The 19,964-nt window shown below is 42.0% G+C and overlaps 1 protein-coding gene and 1 pseudogene across 6 annotated transcripts in view; one reads left to right on the top strand and one right to left on the bottom strand.

Annotated features, from left to right (window-relative positions):
- The window catches only part of LOC147638747 (auxin response factor 12-like), a 93,758-nt gene extending 80,601 nt beyond the window's left edge, over nucleotides 1–13,157 (top strand). For 2 of the 6 annotated variants that reach the window (XM_086798715.1, XM_086798716.1), the window contains exons 4-14: nucleotides 8,639–8,708; nucleotides 8,818–8,970; nucleotides 9,154–9,238; nucleotides 9,381–9,471; nucleotides 9,635–9,799; nucleotides 9,892–10,090; nucleotides 10,223–10,361; nucleotides 10,473–11,762; nucleotides 11,876–12,108; nucleotides 12,537–12,727; nucleotides 12,839–13,157. In XM_086798715.1, coding sequence (XP_086654841.1) covers nucleotides 8,639–8,708; nucleotides 8,818–8,970; nucleotides 9,154–9,238; nucleotides 9,381–9,471; nucleotides 9,635–9,799; nucleotides 9,892–10,090; nucleotides 10,223–10,361; nucleotides 10,473–11,762; nucleotides 11,876–12,108; nucleotides 12,537–12,727; nucleotides 12,839–12,992 — 2,770 coding nt within the window. In that variant the 3' untranslated portion in view covers nucleotides 12,993–13,157. The remainder of the gene's footprint in view (nucleotides 1–8,638; nucleotides 8,709–8,817; nucleotides 8,971–9,153; nucleotides 9,239–9,380; nucleotides 9,472–9,634; nucleotides 9,800–9,891; nucleotides 10,091–10,222; nucleotides 10,362–10,472; nucleotides 11,763–11,875; nucleotides 12,109–12,536; nucleotides 12,728–12,838) is intronic. The other 4 variants (XM_086798714.1, XM_086798718.1, XM_086798713.1 and 1 more) reach the window with 3 other exon arrangements.
- On the bottom strand, nucleotides 3,112–4,242 carry LOC147638749 (uncharacterized; annotated as a pseudogene).
- Nucleotides 13,158–19,964: the final 6,807 nt, after the last annotated feature.

Here is a 19,964-nt window from a genome sequence, read left to right on the forward strand (position 1 = left end):
TTTTGTGCTTGTTCCCCGGCTCGGTTACGAGCTTGGTTTTGGAAGAGACCATTGTATCATCATAAATACGCGGAGAGTGAATGGCCTCGTCCAAAGTTTTGCACTTGTTATTCTTGACCTGTAAACTGTACGAGTCGCGTAATCCTACTACGAAGAAACCCAATAGAGTAGTAGAATCCATCTTCGTAGCTTTTATCTGCAAGTCTCTAAATTTCAAGAGGTAGACCTCATAAGTGAGGTTTTGCGAGGTCATGGTCAAATTGGCAAACTAGGCAACTATGTCGTAGTCATCCTCCTTCTTGAGGAACTCTTTCTTGAAGACTTTTCCAAACTGCACCCAGGTTGTTGGTTTAGGTTTTGAGTTCTTTCCACCTGAGCAAAGCCTTGCTTGAGAGGAAACCTGTTGCTAACTGAATCTTTTTGTCAATACCATATGGATGAAACTGAAAGTGGACTTGCTGAAACCGGGTTATGGACACATAACGCAGTAATTCTTTCAATTAAATACCTGGACTTTATGACACACACACAAACAGAATCCTCGCTCCCTCGCTCAACACCAGATTGGCCCCGAAGTTTGGCGTCCCTTTTGGTATTTATTTATCAATTAATTCAAGGGAAGTTACAAGGGTATGGTATCTGTAGTTACAAGAGCAATTCACAGCCAAGAAACCCCTGTTCTAAGGAAATTTCGGCAGCATTTCGGTACATAAACCTTCCCTGAACAAAATCCCAAGTCCATGGTCCTCTTCCTTGGCCTTCTACCACTCAAATAAGCCCAAAACAGTCAATTACAGCGGACTGTAATTTTCTGCACAGCACTGGTTTGGGTCCTCTTCCAGCTCCTGTTCACTTTCGGTACCATCCTCTAACATTTGGGCACAGTTGCCCTAAATCCTGGCGTCAAGTCCCTTGCAAAACAGTCCAAAAACAGCCCCTAAACAGGGCTGAATCGGACACCTGCTTGAAGAGGTTATGACCCTCTTCTGTTCCTGCTTGAGTGTAGCAGTTAGCTACACCTGTCCCTGTTCAGTTGAGGCTCTTGCCTCAGCAACCGAGCATCTGACCACATAGGCTGTACATGTCAAATGAAATAGCCTTTCTGCAGGCATAACCATATCATAAAAGAGGGATAAAGAGAGTGATTATGCAAGACAAAGCACCACTCTACATAAAACAAGGGAAAAGCTTGCATTCCTTGGCCAACCTGTGATCCACCATAGCTGAAAAATGAGAGCACAACTCCCTTTTTGTGGAAATTGGGCACCAGCTTCTCTGTAGAAGGAAATTTCATCAAAATTTGACACTTGGCGCTCATGCCTTGTTTTCCCGCATCGAACCTTCTCAGCTAAAAATACCTCGGCTTGTTCACAATTTGACATCACTTCTTCAACACTTATTATTCCTCTCATCAATCTCGATGTAATGACGCGAACAGATTCCAGATCGGGACAACTGGCCAAAAACAGCAGTTTCCCCTAAAATTTAGGAGATATGCCCAAAGCATTCCTTCAGGTCATCTGACCAACATTCTCTTTCGTGACCACATCAGAAAACGTAATGTGGTCATGATACAGTGACTTTTCATTTCATGGACATTCACAAATGTGTATCTACATTTATGGCCAGGCACACTGTCCTGCACCATTCTCAGTGGCCAAGTACACTGTCCTGGTCCATTGTTCGTCAAGTCTTCAGTGCCCAATCTTCTGGGATTTTAGGGCCCCAAGGCTCAAGTAAACCATCAGTCGCACGAAGTCCCAATGGTCCACCTTCTCTGGTCATGCAATGTCGAAGCTTGATCCAAGAGATATCTGAGGGTAGAAATCAACAGCAACTAAAGAACAAAAAGAAAGAGAAAATATATGTATTTACTTAGGTAAAGACAAGGAAAGCAGCTGCAAAAGTTCACCACCTGGTGACATACCTCTCTCTTGAAAGAAGCAAGCGACCTCGATTGCATACCACACATGCTAACGGATGACATAGGATGATAACAAGATTCCCCATGTTATTAATGCCATCGCATGTATCACTTGCTAACGGATGACACGGGGCGATGATAGGAATTCCCCACTACCATTAGTGCCATCGCAAGTCGAGCCTTTCAATATACATGTTTCCGGATGCAACACAGGGCGATAGCACGTGTCCCCGCACTATTAGTGTCACAACACATATAATCATTCATTGAAGTGTAACAGATACAACTTCAAAGCACTGAAAGTCCATTCATTCATTTATTGACAACAAATGTCAAAACTGTACATTGCCAAACATATGATACAAGTGTACAGGTCATTCAAAATTTAGGTTCAAAAAGCAGATCATGTCACTGTAGTGTCTAACAGGAAAGCTTTTCTACCTTCGTCTAGTGCAGACAAATCAGTTTCAACTTCATTCACTTGCTTTGCAAAAACCAAGTACGGAGAAAGATGATTTTTCATTACTGAAGTTATGGCAGAAGCAGAAATAACTGGGACAGACTCTCTTTTCAGCTTCACATCCAGAACATGAGTCTTGTCCCTATGTACAATTGTGATTTTCCTGTTGAAAGCATCCAACACTGCATGTTTCCGATGAGACCATGGAATTCCCAAGAGGACATCACATCCTTCCAAGGGCATGATATGAAACTCCTCTGTATCCACATAACTCTGTATATGCATGCGAAGTTTGTGAAGTATAGGAGTGACAGGAACTGAATGCCCAGGGCATGCCAAATCAGCCTGTCCAACTGGTCCCATCTCTTCAGTACGAATTCCCAACTTGGCTGCCAATGCCGGTGAAATAAAGTTAGCTCGAGCACCAGGGTCGAAGAAAATCAGCACTGTAGCATCTCTGATTTTACCCCATGCTCTGCACAATTCTGTCGCATCATCACATGGCTGGTCACCAACCATGTCAGGTACCAATCCTGCACTCGGCATTGTCTTCTTCTTGGGTGGCCCTTCTTTATCCTCCGCATCTTTTGCTGGCTGTTGTGGACATTTTGCAGCCATATGCCCTTTCTGTTCATAGATGAAACATTTCCCAGCTTGCATCAATGCCTTTCTCTCTTCAAATGACTTGCCATACAGTGGCCTCTTCTGTCCTTTGCCTTGAGGTTCCTTCTTCACTGTGCTCTTGAAACAACCTGAACCTCCCTGAAGCAGTGCATTAGCCATGTTTGCATTCTCAATTAGTTGAGTCATGTTGGAAACATTGGTCTTAATACAGTAATCCCTGATCTCTTTGGGCAAACCACAGCAGTACTTCTCTATTTGCTCTGACAATGGCACTGTCCTGTAAGAAGTTACTGGCAAGAGTGCATCCCAAAACTTCTTATTGTACTCTTCCAGATTTGTACAATTAGCTGCATCCAGTTTGTGCCATGCTGTCATCACATCCACTTCAAAAGTGTTTGTCAGCCATGCAAAAGAGAACTGCTGCTTGAATTGGACCCATGTAGCAGGTGCCTGTCCTTGCATCAACAGTGAGGTCCACCATTGCAATGCGTTAGCTTTCAAGAAAGTAGCAGCCTTCTGCACCTTAGAAGACTCTGTGAAGTTGCCTCCAGTGAATGCTACATCAAACTGCTGAATGAAAGTCAGCGCTTTCAATTTGTCCTGCATCCCACTGAAAGTCTCAAACTTCACTGCTTGACCACCTTCTTTGTAATCCTTTTGCTTACTGCTCTTGGGGGTCAAGTAATTATAGACTGGCGGCTGTAAGAATGGTAAATCCTTCTGCACTTTCTCTTCACCAGTCCTTGTTGCCCTTTGTCGATTTGGCTGAGAAAATTCAGCCACACTAACAGGTGCTGCAGGCATCAAAACTGGGCTGAAATGTGTCTGAAGTCCAGGATACACACCTATGATGTCATAAAGAGGGTTCATAGATTCTGTAGGCATCAGTCCTGGTGACCCTCTTGGCATCAAACCTGGCAAAGCTGTGGGTGGTCTAGCCATGGCCTGGAAAATAGAGCCACCACCAAAATAACCAGGTTGGGCAGCAACCAAAGGAGGAATGGTCGGCAGAACCATTTGTGCATTACTGCCCTGACCATTAACTGCCTGATCCTGTGCCTGTGTAACATACTGCACTGGATCAGCTGCCACTGCTAGTGTCTGCTCAACATGCTGTGGCATCCTTGGCACTTGTTCCTGTGCCCTCTCAACTGCATGCGGAGATGATTCAGCCTGGGAATCCCCGTCCTTGAATGCAAATCTCTCTTCATCCTGGGATTCTTCACCAGCTGTTCAAAGGTACCAACCATGCTCAGGAGCTGCGCATGAAATAAATCCTCTTGTTCCTGTTCTTCTACTGACATGGCTGGCTGTGACAATGGCTGTGTCCGCTCAGATGCTGACACCCTGGCACCTGTCATCTCTCTACGGTGTCGGCGGGTAGAAGAGGAACTCTCTTCTGCCGGGAGCTTTCCTTTTCCCTTATCTGCCATGCTGTCTACTGAGCCCTCAAAGGAATCCTGTATCCAAAGAAAGATCTCGTAATCTTTCTCACCTGTAATCAGCTGTACCTCTGTGTGTGTGTGTCTTGTTCACCCAATGCAATCCGTGTCCGGGCTCTTGCAGAAAAGAGGACCCTATCCCGGCAATGGAACCATGAAACCGGGTTATGGACACATAACGCAGTAATTCTTTCAATTAAATACTTGGTCTTTATGACACACACAAACAGAATCCTCGCTCCCTCGCTCAACACCAGATTTGGCCCGAAGTCCGGCGCCCCTTTCGGTATTTATTTATCAATTAATTCAAGGGAAGTTACAAGGGTATGGTATCTGTAGTTACAAGAGCAATTCACAGCCAAGAAACCCCTGTTCTAAGGAAATTTCAGCAGCATTTCGGTACATAAACCTTCCCTGAACAAAATCCCAAGTCCATGGTCCTCTTCCTTGGCCTTCTACCACTCAAATAAGCCCAAAACAGTCAATTACACAGCACTGGTTTGGGTCCTGTTCCAGCTCCTGTTCACTTTCGGTACCATCCTCTAGAATTTGGGCACAGTTGCCCTAAATCTTGGCGTCAAGTCCCTTGCAAAACAGTCCAAAAACAGCCCCTAAACAGGGCTGAATCGGACACCTGCTTGAAGAGGTTATGATCCTCTTCTGTTCCTACTTGGGTGTAGGAGTTAGCTACACCTGTCCCTGTTCAGTTGAGGCTCTTGCCTCAGCAACCGAGCATCTGACCACATAGGCTGTACATGTCAAATGAAATAGCCTTTCTGCAGGCATAACCATATCATAAAAGAGGGAGAAAGAGAGTGATTATGCAAGACAAAGCACCACTCTACATAAAACAGGGGAAAAGCTTGCATTCCTTGGCCAACCTGTGATCCACCATAGCTGAAAAATGAGAGCACAACTCCCTTTTTGTGGAAATTGGGCACCAGCTTCTCTGTAGAATGAAATTTCGTCAAAATTTGACACTTGGCGCTCATGCCTTGTTTTCCCGCATCGAACCTTCTCAGCTAAAAATACCTCGGCTCGTTCACAATTTGACATCACTTCTTCAGCACTTATTATTCCTCTCATCAATCTTGACGTAATGACGTGAACAGATTCCAGATCGGGACAACTGGCCAAAAACAGCAGTTTCCCCTAAAATTTAGGAGATATGCCCAAAGCATTCCTTTAGGTCATCTGACCAACATTCTCGTTCGTGACCACATCAGAAAACGTAATGTGGTCATGATACAGTGACTTTTCATTTCATGGACATTCACAAATGTGTATCTACATTTATGGCCAGGCACACTGTCCTGCACCATTCTCAGTGGCCAAGTACACTGTCCTGGTCCACTGTTCGTCAAGTCTTCAGTGCCCAATCTTCTGGGATTTCAGGGTCCCAAGGCTCAAGTAAACCATCAGTCGCACGAAGTCCCAATGGTCCACCTTCTCTGGTCATGCAATGTCAAAGCTTGATCCAAGAGATATCTGAGAGTAGAAATCAATAGCAACTAAAGAACAAAAAGAAAAAGAAAATACATGTATTTACTTAGGTAAATACAAGGAAAGCAGCTGCAAAAGTTCACCACCTGGTGACACCTGCCACTTATGTACCACGTATCCACAATCTCTTGGGGAAAGACGATAGGGGAACCTGCTAGGAGGTTTTGATTCAGGGACTAAATCGATATGATGGTCCTTAGGACGAGATGCGGGGAGACTGGGCGTGTAAAGCTTTTATAGCTTTATTAACATGATTAAGACTTCATTAATGAACATAAGACAAATATTGCAGGAAAAGATTGAGTTGTTTGCATTGAGACAGGGGCCTTTCTTAAATAGAGGCCGAAAGGGTACAAATGAAGAGGCACATCCTTGGGAAGGGGTGTGGCTCTTGAATCAATGGTTTTGTCCTTTGGACTTAGGGGTGTGTCTTTTAATGAATAAGCATGTCCTTTGATAGTGACCCATGTGTAAGGGTGACTCTTCACATGTATCCTTTCAGTTAATAAGGGATTAAGGAGTAATTAAGGAGAGATTAAGAGAGTTAGTTACAATAGACATGTTCTTTGATAGTGACCCATGTGTAAGAGTGACTCTTCACATGTGTCCTTTCAATTAATAAGGGATTAAGGAGTAATTAAGGAGAGATTAAGAGAGTTAGTCACAATATTCTCTCCCACTTAAAATAAGACTCCGGCTAAGAAGAGATGGTTGTCTTTGAAAGAATTCCCGAAGAAGTTCTGGATATTCCTGTAAGTCTTCATCACTTTGCTAAGTAGAATTAGAGTCATCAAGATCTCTCCATTTAACTAAAAATTCTATAGTAAGCTTATGTCGTGTTTCTTTCTGTCTGACATCAAGAATTGTCTCTGGAATTAAGAGTATGTGTTCATCTTCGATTTCTAGAACATAATCTAAAACATGTAAAACTGGAGAATCACCGTCCACAAACTTATTGAGCCAAGAAATATGAAAAGTTGGATGAATTCGACCCCAAGAAGGCGCGGTAACTCTAACTTATAATTGAGAGATGAGTTCTTCTTAATAATACGAAAGGGTCCATAATATCTTGGGCGAAGCTTTGGGCAGACTGATGTCACTGTCTTGTATCGGTGAGGGGCAATATATAATAATACCAAGTCTCCTTCTCGAAATTCAATGTGACGACGACGCTTATTAGCTGTGCGTTGATATTGCTCTTGGACGCTGACCATCTTATCCTTAATCTGTAATAAAATATCTTGCATTTCCTGAATGAGTTGGTCTGCTAAAGCCACTTTATGTTGAAGAACAAAGTTGGCAGGAACAAGGAGAGTATGGCCATAAGCTGCTTGAAAAGGTGTCATTGCAATAGTTGAATGATAAGAATTATTATAAGCAAATTCCACCAAAGGTAAATATTCTTCCCATGAGGCTAATCGAGACTGAACATAATGACGCAGCATCTCTTACATAATGTGATTAACTCGTTCTGTTTGTCCATCTGTCTGTGGATGATAAGCAGAGCTAAAGAGTAAATTTATACCAAGAGACTTGAATATCGAAGTCCAAAAATGTCTTGTAAACTTTGGATCTCGATCAGAAACTATAGATTTTGGCAATCCATGAAGTTTGAAGATATACTGTATGAACAATACTGCAATATTCGAAGCTTGGGCTGCTTTCTTGCACGGAATGAAATGTGCCATTTTAGAAAATCTGTCAACCACCACAAGAATCTATGTATTGCCTTTAGAAGAACGTGGCAATGAAGTGATAAAATCCAAACTAATACTTTCCCAGTGTTCATTGCGAACTGGAAGTGGTTGAAGAAGACCAACTGGAACTTGTCTGCTAGCTTTCATACGTTGGCACGAGAGACATGCTGTAACAAACTTAATAACATCTTACTTCATTTGAGGCCAATAGTATGTACCTGTCAAAAGACGATATGTCTTGTTGATGCCTGGGTGTGCATCATAAGTGACCTCGTGATGTTCTTTCAGCAATACTCTTCGAACATGAGTATCATGAGGTACACAAATACGGTCCTGATAATATAATAAACCATCCACTATTGTATACACGCGCCAGCCTTCCCTGCGTGGGAGCGAGAGAGAGCAGTCCCACCTTGCGCTTGCAGCCCCCTGTCGCCAAAAAGCACACACGCCTCAAGCTGCAGCTCGACTCCCTCCAAAAGAAGCATAGGCCCCAATAATAGCATAAGGGCCACTATTATCCCCTAAAAGGGGTTCTTTTATTTTTAAAGGCTTTTAAACCTTTGTCCCCTAAAACACCCTTTGTCCCCATGGGTTATGAGAAAGGACTTTAATCACTTTGCCCCAAACTGGTGCCATTCACACTGTCCACCTTGTCCCCGTGCACACCTACATACTGTCAAGAGAAAAACACAAGGTCGTGACATCTCATCCTCCCAATCACTGACTCATATAAAGCAATAATGCCCCAAATCATGTTTGATGGAACCCCAAGGATTTGTAGGCGAGAGCAAGAGAGAGAGATAGGGCAGCAGCAGCATCATCATCTACGTAACATATGCATGATATTGTACACTGGAAATGATGTTTGCTGATTCAATATATAGTTCTTTAGCTTGTCATCGCTGCTCTCTCACCTTTTTCCTACTATCAAGGTGGAAGTTATCAGGGAGACATTTCACGTATCTTTTAGATTGTGATTCTGCAGTGTTTTTTTCCAGGCAGATCTCGAGACTGATGAGGTCTTTGCACAAATGACATTACACCCTTTAAACAAAGTGAGTGGAAGTCTGTCGGTTGGACCAAGATCATAAATTTTGCCATGCATTGATGAAGCAAGATGGTTGTAATTCTAATTAGACTCACTTCAACTGAACTTCTTTGCAGCAAGAAAAAGATCTGTTTCTGCCCCCTGATGTCAGCACACCAAACCGGCAACCAACAGATTTCTTTTGTAAGATTTTGACTGCAAGCGACACGAGCACTCATGGAGGTTTCTCTGTTCCAAGGCGAGCAGCAGAGAAAGTCTTTCCTCCTCTTGTATGCACTTAAACCATCTCAAAAATTGGGACTTAGACCTCTTGAATGCACTTTTACCATTGCCTTGCACATCAATTGATAGTCACATTCAACAACTAGTATTGTCTTTTATAATGTAACATATGTGGTGAAGTGTGCCCCCTTAGATTGCAGCTCTTTGAATGTGTAAATGGCCACATCCAGGACTTCACAAAGCAGCCACCAACACAAGAACTTAGTGCTAAGGATTTACATGACCATATATGGACTTTTCGGCACATATTTCGAGGTTTAAGGTTTTATCTGCTAGCATCTCAACTATGATTGTGATTCAGTAACATTGCATTGTCACCAATGTTTTAGAAAGAAGGTGCATGTAAGCTGTTCCCGCGAAGACCTTGATCTTGAAAACAATGACCCTAACTTGGCAGGTCAACCGAAGAGGCATCTTCTTACAACAGGGTGGAGTGTGTTTGTGAGTGCCAAACGTCTGGTAGCAGGTGATTCGGTGCTATTTATCAGGTGATATGGTCTATCCTGAATTAGAAGGTACATAAAAGCTCAGGCAATGGGGCTGTACCTGAGCACTTCATCAAGATTTTGACTTCTCGCTGATAGAAGGCTTTTTGATCCTTCCTCAGGCACCAATCCCTTGTGTACACCCTTGTTATGAACTGTTTTACAGAGACGAGAAAGGGCAACTGCTGCTAGGTATTCGGCGGGCCAACAGGCAGCAAACCGCCATGCCATCCTCTGTACTCTCAAGTGACAGCATGCACATTGGAGTGCTGGCAGCCGCTGCACACGCTGCCGCCACCAGCAGTTGCTTCCAAGTGTTCTACAATCCAAGGTTTAAACCATATATTTTCAAAGCTTGATTTTTGGGGGGTTTGCTTTTTGTGCTGTCATCTGAATGCCATTGTGTGGATTTTTCAAAAACAGGACAAGCCCATCAGAGTTTGTAGTTCCTTTGGCAAAATACAAGAAAGCTATGTCTTGCACTCAAGTTTCAGTAGGGATGCGTTTTAGAATGGTCTTTGAAACTGAAGACACAACCTTACGAAGGTATATGGGTACTGTAACTGGACTTGGAGATCTTGATCCTGATCATTGGCCAGGTTCCAAGTGGCGCAATCTTGAGGTATGCATAGGAAGGGTTCTGTAACGTTGGGACTATTCAGGGAAGTAGTACTGCCAAACTCTTAAGCTTTACTGTTGGTTTGCCTTCTTGAAGGAATTAATTGAAGAAATTACCGGGGCTGAACATGAGCAGGTAGGCTGGGATGAATCGAGTGCCGGAGAAAGGCCTCGCCGAGTGTCCATTTGGGAGATTGAACCTGTGTCCACACCATTTCTGATGTGTCCTCCATTTTCTCTAAGACCTAAACGCACACAACACACAGGTCTGTTTGGTGAGTTAACAATATCAAAGCTGCTCTTTTAATGTGAAGGTTGGAATATAAGGGCAAAGCTACTGTCAAGCACCCATATAACACACTGCGTATCTTCTATTGACACCTTAGGAGATGACAGCGAAAGGGAGGAAAGCATGAAGAGGTGCTTGACATGGCTTCACGGAGAGAATGGCTGGAGGGACCTGACAAGCACTACTTTTCAAAGTCTAGGTAGAGACACATCACAATTGCAGCAAGCAGCACAATCAGATATATACAATGCTGTAGGAGATGCCGCTCTCCAGGATTTCAGGCATGTAGAAGATGCATCCAAGGTGCTGCAACAGGAGCCACTGCAGGTGCAGTTCAAATCACTGGAACAGTGGGGGCAACATCCCCTACAGCAATTAGAAAAGCAGCAACACTACATCATGTGGCCACAACCTAGCATGCATGAACATGTCTTTCAAAACAATCAGCAGGAGCATCGGCCATCACTAGGACCGCCTCAAACACAAACATCAACAGGAACAGGAACAGAAACAGAAACACAGACACACAAACAGACACCAACAATTATACCAACAAAACCACAAATGCAAGAACAACCACTAACACAAGTGGCAACACAAATACAGTCACACCCCCAGTCACAATCTCGGTCATATTCACATTCACAATCACAATCAGCATCACAATTGCCACAAACAACCCCAACAACAGTACCTCCTGTGATGTTGACAACACCACACCTGCAGCCCCGTACATCTGCTCAGCATCTTCATCCCACTCATCCTCCATATCAGCTGCTAATGCAGCCATTTTTACAAGTGCAGTCACAAACTCATGAACAAGCTGTGAAGATGTCCAATGTGCCCGCACAAGTTCCGCAACTCTCATTCAGTCAGCCTCAAGAATATCTCAACGTGCCTGTGATAAGGCCGAGTACTTCTGTTTTCAAATCTGAATCTGCCTTTGGGTCTACATCAGGAATTATAAATTCATTTTCAACGCAGGGCCCTCTTGGAAGATTTCACTCAGGATCTTTAACTGTGGATGACAATAGGCAAATTCCCAGCCTGACTCGATCAAATCAAGTTGTCATGGGGCAAGCACAACAGCAACAGCAACAGCAACAGCAACAGCAACAGCATCAGCATCAGCATCAGCAACAGCATCAACATCAACATCAACAGTTAAGTATAGTGTGGCAGCAGCAACAGCAGCAGGCACAAGAAGCATTGCCTGGGCTATCCAGCTTGGCACCACTAGATACCCAAAGCACTGGAAGCTGGCTTCCTTTCACAAGGGAAATCAACCAGTGTGAATCACCAATGCTATCAAACATACAAGTAGGACAATCTGATACATCATCAACAGTCACTTCGTGCTTATTCTCAATTCCTCCCGAATCTTCAGGTCAGCACAGGCTCTTGTCCTTGTGTCTTGGTGTTTTTAAGAACTCTTCTCAGGTTGAGGGTGTGTAGACAAACACTTGTACTTATCTTCTTGCTCTGCTTTTAATGCATCAGTTGTGCCACCTACCACCAGCTCTTTTGGCAATGTGAACAAGGTGATGCAGTGCCAGGCAATCAAGGAAAACGCGTTGGGATCATTCTTGTCACCATCTGGAAATTTTTTATCTGCAGCAGCTGATGTTGGTACAACACCTGGGACAATGGCAAATGGAGGATTAGATGAGGCTCTGTTGCAACGGAATAGCAGCTGGCCGCAGATGCCTACACACTTTCGAACATATACCAAGGTACCAAGCAACCAGCAATAGTTACTTGTGGATTATATATAGGAAGTCACATGAAACATGTTTATGTGAAGGGTCCTTTTGTTTCAAGAGCATTTACACTGTTTTCAATATAAGAAGCCATAAGCATTGGGGTGAACACCTTGGAAGTCTTTCAAAATAACTACTGACATGCATCCCTTTATGCCTCCCTGGTTTTCAATAACCCAACTATGAAGCATTTGAACTTTCCATAGCTTAACCAAAAGAGCGTAAATTGAGGGGTCTGTTAAGAGCTATTGCTGTGCCTTCTGGTTTTTTTTTTTTTTTTTGTGCGGAAGCATGTACAGACACATTGATGCACACGTTTTTGCTTGACTTTCTGTTATATTGGGTTCTTTCACATGCTTACCTTCATCTTTCAGTGTTTCAATAATAATGAGATCTTGCAGGTCTATAAAGCGGGATCTGTTGGAAGATCCATCGATCTTTCCAGATTGAAAGGCTACGATGAGTTACGACAGGAACTTGCTTGCATGTTCAACCTAGAAGGGCAGCTAGAGGATCCGTCAAGGTCATGTTGGCAATTGGTCTTTGTCGATAACGATGGCGATATTCTTCTCATCGGGGATGATCCTTGGGAGTAAGCCACCTAACTAAGTGCTGTCTGATGACTATACCTAAGACTTGAAGAAGAGTGTGAAAAGGAAAGACGTTTTTCTCTTAACTAGCTATATGATGTTTGCATGGGCAGTGAGTTTGTAAGCTGTGTTCGGGCAATCAAAATCCTCTCAGCTGCACAGGTGGTTCAACTGAACGAGGAAGGCCTAGTGCAACTGGCGTCTCTTCCTATACCGCAGCAGACAAGAAGCAGCTCTGAAGATTGCTACATTTGGAAGGATCAATGATGAAGACATTTGAAATGAATCCAGTTTTCACCCACTCAACCAAGAACTGGGTCCAGAAGGATGTGGGGTGAGCTGGATGTGTATTCATAGATTGTACATCTTCAACCTGAATAGCATTTAGACAGACAAGTTGCTCCTTGCAATTTGACTTCTGTTGTACTACAATTCATGGTTTTGTAATGTTCCATGAGACCAGAGCTGTAACAGTGCATCCATGAAGTTTTATCATGAACCATATTTGAGAGGCAACAAAACCTCCCTCGAATCTTGTATTACATTGGTCATCTGAAGAGGTAGTGTTCCTTTGTCTCGACCTCGGTCTAGAGTGGAGCAAAGTCAACAAATCCCGTGCGTGCTCCATCCCAATGGCCTTAGCTCTTCCGGTCTCCACTAACAGAAGCCATTATCAGCAAAACCCAAAAAGAATCCTAGTAAGACAGGAGCTTTGTGGGAAGTTGCAGTGGGTCTAGCCATGTGGTGCAAATCTGTAGTCAGAGAAGGTCTAAGCAGAGTAGCCAGGTAATGTCCCAAGCTAACAAGGTGCATCCCCACGTGTAATGGGACGGTGGTAGGCAATCCATGTAAAAGGAACCACTGTGTAATCCTGACTTCATCATATCTGTGCTCTGTGTTATTAGACGCTTATTGTGAGCTCTGTCATTGCCTTAAGAATTGCATCGTGCTACGTCAAACTTTGCAAGAATGATATGGCTTACTCCGAATCATGCATAGAAAAATATCATCAGTTGGCAGTCTCTCTGTGTCCTCTTATTATCCTCCCCAAGGTCTCGGCCCCAGAAGGGTGTCCCATGCATTGCCCCCAAATATGTTTCGCTACAAAAGAACAAATGTAAGCTATAGCAAAAGAACATAAACGCGAAATAAAATCTTACAAAGCTTAAGGATTTTCTAGAAGTATGCCGCACTAATAATATGTGTGTACATTTTTCTATAGAAGATTTTCTATTGTATCCACTACAAACACCACTCTTGTCATCTTTTGTAAACCCACCTTGGAAGTAAGATATTAAAGGGGCACCTTACAGGATTATATTTTTCTATGCAACATTTACACATACACTCTCTAATCATAATTTGCTCCAACTTAATATCATGTACAATAAACACACATATATTTATATTTATATATATAGAGAGAGAGACATACATATATGTTAACCACTCCATTGGTTAGCATAGTTTTGTCCATTCGACTTATCGTAAGACGCTTCACCATCTTACTCTTGTGAACTGACGTTTAATTTTTGTAGGACGGTATTGAAACATGTAAAGCAGTCTTACTATGCATTTATTATCAAATAGGAAAAGTCTACGGACTTTATGTACATAGTTGTTTAAGACTAATAGTAGAGGTCAGACTACTTTTAAGTTTGGCTAGTCTATAATGAAAACTAGTCATTTGTATGTAAGTCATTTTTTACGATAAGCAAGAGACGATCATTCCTTTGCAATAGTTTCCTCGTAGGCTCTCCTTTCCTCGTCTTGCTTATTGGCATGCTAAGTAATCTCACTTAGTCAATGGATGCATACTAGATAGATTTGATTGTAGTTTTTTTTTTCTTGCAATAGTTTCTCCTTCTCCCACATTTTGTGTGAGAGAACCATCGCAAAGACAGATCTCTTCTTACCTCCATCTAGGCATTGAAAGCTCTCCCTTCATTGCTTTGACAAGGAGCATTCTAGTGTGACAATGGAGTGAGGATGTGACAAACGAGCTAGTGGATCCACAATGTAAAGTTACATTTATGGCTCGAAGACAAGATCCAACGACACATACTTCGACAAGGCTAAGATAAACTTTTGACTTGAACACATTTGTCGTCGTTACCTAGCCTAGGGCTTGGCTCTATTTTCATCCATTCCATGCTATTCAGATCACCCAATATTGCCCGGTGTTCATAAAGAGGCCATACTCCGAAAAACATACGATTTTGGAGCCTTGGATGTGTTTGTTGCTTGCTTTTGATTTATTTTACATTAGGACATTCTATTTTTATCTATTGGTAAGACAAAATCCTAGTTCTTTTGTGATTTACATGAAATTGATGTCCAACGGCTTAGATTTTATTGCTTTGATCTAAGAATTAGCTTAGTAATTGTGATTAGGAGTGCAATCCACTTCAAAAATATGAGCGTTGAGCTCTATTAGATTGAATTAGAGTTGGATAGTCAACTTTTGTTCATGCATTTTATATATTTTTTAAAAATATTCATGCGTTGTTGGAATTGGTAGATTAGAAGTATACCATCAAAAAATACTTAATTAGTTACATCACAACTATTAATTACTATTAGTATCATTAATCGCAACCCGTCAAGTCCAAAAAATCTCCAAAATGATTAAAAACTAGGCCAAACAAGCTCTCTCGGACATGGAATGTGAACCCATAGTCCACATAAAAAGACTTGAGCCTTGACACATGAACCCTGAGACGTGAGCTTAGACATGTGAGCATAGAGGTAGGTATACCTAATATTATACAGACTAATTATTACTACCATAAAGACTCATACTACGAACACACCTACCCTATCCTTTGGGAGATTTCCTTATCATATAATCTGTAGTGGATACAAATTTCAAGGAAAAAATCACATCTTTTACAATTATTGGAGAATTAAGTATACTTATTATCCAATATTGCACACAAACTCTATCATAGTTCTAGTTTCTAGAATTATGTGTCCCATATAGACTCATTTCATAAAAGGGAAGTACGTAAGTCGAGTTTATATTGCATACCAACCCTATCATAGGTCCAATTCCTAGAATTGTGTGTCCAATGTAGGGTCATTTCTCAATATTGTACACCAACCCTATCATAGGTCCACTTGTAGAATTCTATGTCCCATGTAGGCTCATTTCATAGAAGAGAAGTATGTGAGCTGAGGTCATACAAAAAAGGTATGAGTTTATTGATATGAGTCTAGAGACGTGAACTTGGACATGTGAACCTACATACATGAGGTTGCAAACGTGAACTTGGACACGTGGAACTATATACATGACCATCTTGAATAATTTTGGCCAAAGTCACTGGAAACATCGGATTTGATTGGAATGCATTTATAGTGTATTATTTGGTGTGTGTGATCGCCGCTTCTCTATTAAAGGCATACCATGGGACCTTGGGGGAATAGTACTATTTGTGGATTAGGTGTTTGCACAAGCTAGAGTGGCCGAATAAACCTTAGGACCTAATTTTTAACTTTGATCGCCCAAGGATATAAATCCTAGCAGCCACACATAAAAGGCAAAATGTAGCTCTCACCACTCATTCTTTTATGCATAATGATAGAGTGCTCTTCTTCTCTACTCTCCTATTACTTACTTGCTTTTCTTCTCTACTCTTCTATTACACACCACTCTTTCTTTTATGCATAAGGATAGAGTGCTCTTCTTTACTTGTTTGAGCTCTTATAGGTGCTTGCTTACATGTGTGTGAGAGACTGAGTGTGTAAGATTGAGTGGTGAGGAGGGTCGAGCTTCCATTGGGGTGCAACAAAGTGGAACTTTCAGGTGTGGCTACATAGTAACATTGCCTCCTACGAGAATCCTAGGCAACTAGCTTTTATGAGATAAGTGACACACCTCGACTATGCATTTGTGTGCTAGGCCACAATAAACTGGTTTCTTGATTGAGCTATTTGTGCTCCTTAGTGTGGTTGGACAAAGCCCCACGACATTGGGTTATTCCTTGCATTCTTTCCATAGTACCACCAGGGCTTCCCATAAGTGGCACCACTATTAGGAAAATAGCCCCGCCGCATAGCAACAATGCATTTCAAAAGCTTGTGAATGGTTACAATGACATATTTTGGTTTTTGTAAGAAAAGAGTAGATAGAAAGTCTCAAAATAACTTTAATTTTACTGCATATTCTTACTTTCGTTGCATTCTTTTGTTATCTTAGAAATTGTGTTCAGTTTTTATGTTGCCCTAAAACTATGTCCTTTGATTTCTACAATTCATGTTTTTGATCAATTTTTACATTTTTTATTTTCTATTTTTTAATTTCGTACATAAAAATAGTAAATTGGGCTTTAAATTGAATGAATTAGATGAAATAGAGCTTAAAATTGGTTTCCAAACATAGGTTTTTCCCCAGTTTTGATTCCTTACACGAAGAAATTGGGTTAGAAACAACGATTTGGGATAGGATTTGTAAACAAGATTAATTCTAGTGTTTTGTAGGTTTTTTACATTTATGCAGTAGTGCTAATTATGCAAATTAAATTATCTTAATCTACCTTTAATTTAGGCTATAATTTGAAAGTCTTTTGGTTGGCCGCATCTAATACATGCAAGCGTTAGATCCCAAGTCAAAGGGAATCTTGGAAAAATCCAAAAACACAGACCACCCCTTTTCGCATAATTATGGTGAAACCAAAAACTATAAACCACAAACCGAAAATCTTAAAGCATAAAAGTAAAAAATAAAAAGTTTAAAAAAGAGAAAAGAAAAGGTAAAAGGTAAAAGGACAAAAAGGGAACAAGTTTTTTTTTTTGAAAAGTGCATACACAAACTTGCCTATTATATAGGCTTTAGGCCGTTACGATCATTTTGGCATAACCTAGATAAGACCCAAAAAAATTTTAATTTCTCAGACCTAGAAAACCCTCTGGCTTTGGCCTGAAAAAAAGTTCATGCACAACCCTTCCCAAAGTGCTCAAAAGTATCTCAAATCCATTTTAGATAAGTTTCTCTAACACCACCCAAAAAATGTTATAAAATTAATTTTAAAAAACCAAACTTTCTAAAACTACCCCCTAGTCTAAAAGAGCCTGCAATGACATGCAGTTGTGATCTAGGCTTATTTTAGAGATAAATCTAGAGGAAACCATGTCGACCCAATTAGGCTCTTATCAACCCACCTTCGTCTTATGACCCTCTTCACGAACGAGATTCAATGCGGTACATGGCCTGAGACTCTCAACAAGCAGCGACACTTCTTCCATTCTGGAATCGATGGAAGGAATACCGGACCATGGGAGAGAAAGCCCCACTCAAACAATAAATGCTAGACCTACCACCACTAGCTTGATAGGCCGCATGACTAATTACTTCATGGGTTCGACTTCGACTAAAACCTCTGTCGTGAAGGAGTTGGGGTTAGACCTAGTGTCGCCTTACACACGAGACCCATGCATGTGGAAATCCCTGTCCACATGGGAGAAATCTTAATCGCCAACCCGATGCTTATAGAACAAAACCTCGCCCAAACCTTACTGCCAGATGGCAAGACTAAAGAGGAGATGCAAGAAGTACAAGCCCTAATCCAAGCTGCTAGGGCAAAAGAGGAAGTGACCTTCGCTAAGCCTAACAACGATTAGCAACCCAAACCACACCAATTGGGCAAGCCACCCAAGCTTCACCAATTGCCTAGGTGAGTGATAGCCTAGAGAGTGCCAGACTACACGAATTCATATCCAAGGTGGATCTAAGTGTAATCTTCTCAAACACATTACTACAAACCGAGAGGAGCTGGGAATTCGATGCGACCCAAGAAACCTTGACAGACCTAGCTACGGGCCTTATTTATGTTGTTAGAAATTAAGCAAGCTGACTTACACACAGACGAGGAAGAGCGACATTGGATGGTCGTGGAATGTATTCATGCTATTGTAGAGTAAGAGAGGCTTAGATAGGGAATCACAGTGCCCATGGACTTCATGTGACACAAATTGGGACAAGCAATGTGCGAGGCCCTACCTTAAGTGAGATGGACACGCCATCAATAAGCCCTACTGATCCCACATATGTGGTGATGCCTGGCTACACGATGGACCAAGCCCCGCCGACTACTACTACTATTGTTCCTCAAGTTTACACTAGATTCCACACTCAAGATGCTATTAGCACAATTCCAAACTGTGGTATGGAGTATTACACCACTCATAACGGCACCACTTGTGACCAACCATGCAACATTGCCTGTTAGTTTCATGCTCTCGGTCACAACTATGGCAATCATGGTTGCAGCAGTCCCTACAACAATGGCTCAAGGCCTAGTTAACTCGTACATATCATCTGCTAGGGTCATAGAAGGAGGAACCTTCACCCAAAATGCTCAATTCCTTGCGTCTTCCTCTATTTTGGCAATGCAACCTTGAGCAAGGGAAACATCCTCACAAATGACTAGACGAACGGCGCCCTTGGCTCATATATCATCGGTACCTATGGAAATTAATGTATGATCCCCCACGTATTGGACTCATGTTACTTCTCTAGTATTCATGCCATTATGCTTGTAGGCAGTGCCCTTCGTACCACATGTTGCCCTTGTTGTACCACTACTGCCATTAGCACAGCAGCCCTCCCAACTGATCCAATAGACTTGCACAAATCGTGAAGCTCACACATAAGTTCAATGGAGAGGGTGATCCTAGAAGATATATTGAGTTCTTTGATCAAGTGTGTGAGGTCTCGGATGAGAGGGATGAGCTTGCAAAGACCAACGCCTTTAGCCTTACACCGGATGGCAAGGCTGGTGATTGGTATCTGACCTTGAGAGTTGAATGTCTAAACTTTACCGAGATTTAACGGCAGTTATTCCTAAATCACTTTGTGCATAAGGGAACTTTGTGGAGTGTGGCTTCATAGTTACACAAAGCTGAGAGAGAAGAAGATGCGTTATTAAGAGATTTTATAGTCGTCTCAAGCATTTGAACTCTCATTGTGCTCTACATGAGCACTTCTCCAATAATCAAATGCTTGATCGATTTATCCACCAGCTTAAACATGAAGATATCCATAATGGTTTGGTCATTAGAGGTGTCACCACTTGGGAGGATGTCATAGCTAATGCCATCCAACTTGAGGAGGATAACCTAATGATAAGGAGAGTTAGAGCTTCAGATTCTAAGTCTGTTATGCCAACAGTAGCCAGCGGTCATAGCACCACCACCACTACAAAACCTATAGCTAAAAGTAATACCTTAGCGGAAATG

Source organism: Cibotium barometz, chromosome 5, assembly GCF_041138505.1.
Source record: "Cibotium barometz isolate CiBa-2024 chromosome 5, ASM4113850v1, whole genome shotgun sequence".
Classification (NCBI taxonomy): domain Eukaryota; kingdom Viridiplantae; phylum Streptophyta; class Polypodiopsida; order Cyatheales; family Cibotiaceae; genus Cibotium; species Cibotium barometz.